This window comes from Odontomachus brunneus, unplaced genomic scaffold, assembly GCF_010583005.1.
Source record: "Odontomachus brunneus isolate Ranch 3 - 2012 unplaced genomic scaffold, Obru_v1 Obru_scaffold_065, whole genome shotgun sequence".
Lineage (NCBI taxonomy): Eukaryota > Metazoa > Arthropoda > Insecta > Hymenoptera > Formicidae > Odontomachus > Odontomachus brunneus.
The window spans coordinates 1192426-1198723 of record NW_022639515.1 but is presented as its reverse complement, the minus strand read 5'-3'; the positions used below and the strand labels follow the sequence as shown (position 1 = coordinate 1198723).

Here is a 6298-nt window from a genome sequence, read left to right as displayed (position 1 = left end):
GTCGGTAGTTGCAGTTTTTGGACGTCCTGAACGTTCATCGTCTCCCAAGCTCTTACGGCCACGTTTAAATTCAGCGGCCCAAAATTTCACTGTCGTAAATGATGGTGCAGAGTCCCCATACACAGAATCCAACTCATCTTTGATTTGCGTAGGCGTATTGCCTTTCAAAAACAAATATTTAATGACAGCTCGATACTCGATTTTGTCCATTTTCACAAAAACACTCACATCAACTTACTCAAACGACTGTTACATAACAACTGCGAGTCCAAAATGGCTGAAACTTCGGTGAGTAACTGTCAACAGATGAACAACGAAATTCACTAGCTTTTATTTACAAGTGCTGCTATCTTCACGTTGAGGTCGGAAACTTTTCAGACCACCCTCGTATATGTTCTTATTTAAAATTTTGAAGTTATCTTCGATTTCGATCATTTCCAATTTTTTTCGGAAAATCGTAGTAGCACCAATTGATTCTATGGGTTTAAGATTTGCTAAAATTTTTATAAACATTTTTTGTTCATCTTCGTATGATACTCTGTTGTCGAATAAAAAAGATGGCATGAGTGGTCTGATACACCCTGTGTGTGTTATGTATAATGTGTGTGTTATGTGTATGTATGTATGTATGTATGTGTATATATATATATATATATATATATATATATATATATATATATATATATAATGTTGCAATTAAAATATGAATTCGTTACAAATTTGCTTTTATTTTTTGTTTATTAATATCTGTGTATTTATAAACTTATATATACAGAAATAATACAAGCTGAAAAATGATTATGCCTCTATTTCTTCTAATGTTGTGAGGAAAGAGGCCTTCTTCTGCGCTACACGATTCTTTCTTTCCGATAATGATAATTTGGCGCGATTCCATCTCTTCTTAATGGGTTCCTTATCTTTGATAATCTTCTTATACTCTGGGTTAGCCCGAATTTGCTCATGAGCCTTCTTATAGATGTTCTCAATCTAAATTAAAAAATGTTTTTCATGTTACAATTTAACGCCTTAATATGTATTAATAACAATGTAACATAGGTTTATTTAGATAAATGCAATTTATGCATTTATATATTACAACCAATGGAAGTTGCTGTTGTCCAACTGCAACGCTGCATAAATTTATAATTTAAGTAGCAATTATAAGTTGGACGTATATTTTATACATTATTTTATGTAATTTATATAAATGTAATATTCAAAATTATATTTTAATCGCTTACATCGTTCGCAGAGATGCCATGCTTGATATATTGGGAAAACTGTTTTTTAAAGGCTTCATCATCTTCTTCTTCAAGGGTTTTCATATAATTTGCAACATGTTGACCGAATATATGTTGCCTATGTATATCTGCATTGAATGCCTTTGATTCATTATCATACCCGGGAAATCTTTTGGTACTGTAAAACAAAATGATATAAAACCTTTAAAATATTGCCAACATTTTATAATTTTATTATGTTTGTATGAAACTTTTGACTTATTATTATTAAACATCAAGAAAAAAACAAAGTTTGAAATTACTTAAATATGTATGATAAAATCACAAGTTACCATATGCATTTATACCTGACTTCAATATTATTTTTCTTTACTTTATATGAGAATTCATATTTGATTAATAGCAGAACATTGATAATATTGATACATTAATTCAATATAGTATATAATATTGATCAATTATTTCAATATAGACAAATTGATATCAGAGTAGAATTATATCTCTGATGTATTACCTATGAGGAATATTAAGTCCTCCATCAACTGCACCTTTCATAGCACCAAAAACTCGTGCACCTGTTGTGGTACGCATTAAACCAGTATCCAGATAACATCTAAATGCACCTGGGCCATCATCCAATCCTTCAACATTGTACTCATCACCAGTTACATCTGTGGTACCAACGTACAAAGTATCCAATCCTAATTTCTTCAACAACTATTAAAAAAGGTATAATCAATTTTAACTCTAACCAATTTATTGATATTCTATAAATATTTTTATATTTATCATCAGAATAATTGGGAAAAGTTTTTCTTCAGTCAAACATCAAAGCGAGCTGGGGTTATCATCATGTTAACATTTTGTCATATTTTTTACAAGCATATTTTGAAAAACAGAGAGAATGACTTACCCTTCTTGCCAAAAGTAAGCCAGTACAATATGCAGATGCATAATTAGTAAGACCAACTTTCACTCCATATTCAGGAAGTTCATGACTATAAGCAGCACATACAATTCGATCTCCTTCAATTCTTGAATAAGCAACCTTATAATACAATACATATTGTTAATCATAATATACAATTTATGTGAATTATGATACACTAGTTTAATATAGAATATTTAAACATGTATTAAATTTAATACATATATATTATTTATATATATATAAATATATATAATTCTACTTACTTGACAAGTAATATCTTTATTAGATAATCGTACAATCAACCTATATTTAGGAGTATTATATTTATTTTTGTCTTGTATAGTTAATCTTTTTCGAGCATAGTAATCAGTTTTCCCTTGACGTCGCCTCTTGAATTTAACTTGATATCGCTTAAAATATTGCTTATTCTTGACTACTTTGACGAAACCCTATGCAAAAATTTATAAAAATAGTTATATTCATGACCTTACTATTTTTTACTTTATTGAAAAAATATTTGGAATTTTTGTAGTTTAACATCTTGGGAATATTTTAAGATATATAAAATGAATTATATATAATTTAAAGCATAATAAATTTCTAAAAATTGCCTAAAAGTAGAAAATGTGTGAATCTCTCCATAGAGAACATCACTATAAAGCGATAACGAATCTCTCTGAAAAATAACCATCCTATTTTTTTCGTTCATTTTAAATAATTGATTTGTATTTAATACAATTGAATTTATTAAATAATCTTAATATTAAGAAAAATTGACCTTACATACCATTATATCTCAGATAAAACAAGAGAAGCCAACGCGACCACGCGACAAACTATCCTCCACCAACAGAATCCAGAGGAAATAAGAAGGATGTAGAGCCCAAACTCGCCTTTATAAAAAGTGCATTCTGGTTTGCAGTGCCATCTACGCCTGGCCCCGGATGTGGCTAAACTAAACGGATGACGTTTGCAAAGTGAGCCCTATGCACGATGCCAGGCAACAGAGAATAGGAATTCAGATTGGTCAATTATTTTCATTCCACGTTCTTATTGGTTAATGCCTATTCCTATTGGCCCGTATTCTGAGTTCTCTTTTAATGGAAGCGTCCCGATTGACCACGGTACGATTGGACACAACTAACCGATGAAAAGACTTATCTAGTGAATTACTAGGTCGAACCAATTATTACAATCTGTATATATATATATATATGTCGAATAAAAAAGATGGCATGGGAGGTCTGATACACCCTGTGTGTGTGTCGTGTATAATATATATACACATATATATATATACGTATACATATATATACATATATATATGTTGCAATTAAAATATGAATTCGTTACAAATTTGCTTTTATTTTTTGTTTATTAATATCTATGTATTTACAAACTTATATATACAGAAATAATACAAACTGAAAAATGATTATGCCTCTATTTCTTCTAATGTTGTGAGGAAAGAGGCCTTCTTCTGCGCTACACGATTCTTTCTTTCCGATAATGATAATTTGGCGCGATTCCATCTCTTCTTAATGGGTTCCTTATCTTTGATAATCTTCTTATACTCTGGGTTAGCCCGAATTTGCTCATGAGCCTTCTTATAGATGTTCTCAATCTAAATTAAAAAATGTTTTTCATGTTACAATTTAACGCCTTAATATGTATTAATAACAATGTAACATAGGTTTATTTAGATAAATGCAATTTATGCATTTATATATTACAACCAATGGAAGTTGCTGTTGTCCAACTGCGACGCTGCATAAATTTATAATTTAAGTAGCAATTATAAGTTGGACGTATATTTTATACATTAATTTATGTAATTTATATAAATGTAATATTCAAAATTATATTTTAATCGCTTACATCGTTCGCAGAGATGCCATGCTTGATATATTGGGAAAACTGTTTTTTAAAGGCTTCATCATCTTCTTCTTCAAGGGTTTTCATATAATTTGCAACATGTTGACCGAATATATGTTGCCTATGTATATCTGCATTGAATGCCTTTGATTCATTATCATACCCGGGAAATCTTTTGGTACTGTAAAACAAAATGATATAAAACCTTTAAAATATTGCCAACATTTTATAATTTTATTATGTTTGTATGAAACTTTTGACTTATTATTATTAAACATCAAGAAAAAAACAAAGTTTGAAATTACTTAAATATGTATGATAAAATCACAAGTTACCATATGCATTTATACCTGACTTCAATATTATTTTTCTTTACTTTATATGAGAATTCATATTTGATTAATAGCAGAACATTGATAATATTGATACATTAATTCAATATAGTATATAATATTGATCAATTATTTCAATATAGACAAATTGATATCAGAGTAGAATTATATCTCTGATGTATTACCTATGAGGAATATTAAGTCCTCCATCAACTGCACCTTTCATAGCACCAAAAACTCGTGCACCTGTTGTGGTACGCATTAAACCAGTATCCAGATAACATCTAAATGCACCTGGGCCATCATCCAATCCTTCAACATTGTACTCATCACCAGTTACATCTGTGGTACCAACGTACAAAGTATCCAATCCTAATTTCTTCAACAACTATTAAAAAAGGTATAATCAATTTTAACTCTAACCAATTTATTGATATTCTATAAATATTTTTATATTTATCATCAGAATAATTGGGAAAAGTTTTTCTTCAGTCAAACATCAAAGCGAGCTGGGGTTATCATCATGTTAACATTTTGTCATATTTTTTACAAGCATATTTTGAAAAACAGAGAGAATGACTTACCCTTCTTGCCAAAAGTAAGCCAGTACAATATGCAGATGCATAATTAGTAAGACCAACTTTCACTCCATATTCAGGAAGTTCATGACTATAAGCAGCACATACAATTCGATCTCCTTCAATTCTTGAATAAGCAACCTTATAATACAATACATATTGTTAATCATAATATACAATTTATGTGAATTATGATACACTAGTTTAATATAGAATATTTAAACATGTATTAAATTTAATACATATATATTATTTATATATATATAAATATATATAATTCTACTTACTTGACAAGTAATATCTTTATTAGATAATCGTACAATCAACCTATATTTAGGAGTATTATATTTATTTTTGTCTTGTATAGTTAATCTTTTTCGAGCATAGTAATCAGTTTTCCCTTGACGTCGCCTCTTGAATTTAACTTGATACCGCTTAAAATATTGCTTATTCTTGACTACTTTGACGAAACCCTATGCAAAAATTTATAAAAATGGTTATATTCATGACCTTACTATTTTTTACTTTATTGAAAAAATATTTGGAATTTTTGTAGTTTAACATCTTGGGAATATTTTAAGATATATAAAATGAATTATATATAATTTAAAGCATAATAAATTTCTAAAAATTGCCTAAAAGTAGAAAATGTGTGAATCTCTCCATAGAGAACATCACTATAAAGCGATAACGAATCTCTCTGAAAAATAACCATCCTATTTTTTTCGTTCATTTTAAATAATTGATTTGTATTTAATACAATTGAATTTATTAAATAATCTTAATATTAAGAAAAATTGACCTTACATACCATTATATCTCAGATAAAACAAGAGAAGCCAACGCGACCACGCGACAAACTATCCTCCACCAACAGAATCCAGAGGAAATAAGAAGGATGTAGAGCCCAAACTCGCCTTTATAAAAAGTGCATTCTGGTTTGCAGTGCCATCTACGCCTGGCCCCGGATGTGGCTAAACTAAACGGATGACGTTTGCAAAGTGAGCCCTATGCACGATGCCAGGCAACAGAGAATAGGAATTCAGATTAGTCAATTATTTTCATTCCACGTTCTTATTGGTTAATGCCTATTCCTATTGGCCCGTATTCTGAGTTCTCTTTTAATGGAAGCGTCCCGATTGACCACGGTACGATTGGACACAACTAACCGATGAAAAGACTTATCTAGTGAATTACTAGGTCGAACCAATTATTACAATCTGTATATATATATATATATGTCGAATAAAAAAGATGGCATGGGAGGTCTGATACACCCTGTGTGTGTGTCGTGTATAATATATATACACATATATATATATACGTATACATATATATACA

The 6298-nt window shown here is 29.6% G+C and overlaps 2 protein-coding genes across 2 annotated transcripts in view; both read right to left on the bottom strand.

Annotated features, from left to right (window-relative positions):
• Nucleotides 1–708: 708 nt before the first annotated feature.
• On the bottom strand, nucleotides 709–3128 carry LOC116846510 (60S ribosomal protein L5). Its single transcript, XM_032820438.1, has 6 exons — nucleotides 2960–3128; nucleotides 2436–2621; nucleotides 2155–2289; nucleotides 1756–1958; nucleotides 1242–1419; nucleotides 709–987 (listed from the first exon to the last, which is right to left on the bottom strand). Exons 1-6 carry the CDS (start codon nucleotides 2960–2962, stop codon nucleotides 799–801), a joined length of 894 nt encoding a protein of 297 aa, XP_032676329.1. The 5' UTR covers nucleotides 2963–3128; the 3' UTR covers nucleotides 709–798.
• A 389-nt stretch (nucleotides 3129–3517) lies between these two features.
• LOC116846511 (PMS1 protein homolog 1-like) overlaps nucleotides 3518–6298 on the bottom strand; it is a 10630-nt gene continuing 7849 nt past the window's right edge. Inside the window, 5 exon segments of the mRNA XM_032820439.1 lie at nucleotides 3518–3796; nucleotides 4051–4228; nucleotides 4565–4767; nucleotides 4964–5098; nucleotides 5245–5430. Coding sequence (XP_032676330.1) covers nucleotides 3608–3796; nucleotides 4051–4228; nucleotides 4565–4767; nucleotides 4964–5098; nucleotides 5245–5430 — 891 coding nt within the window. The 3' untranslated portion in view covers nucleotides 3518–3607.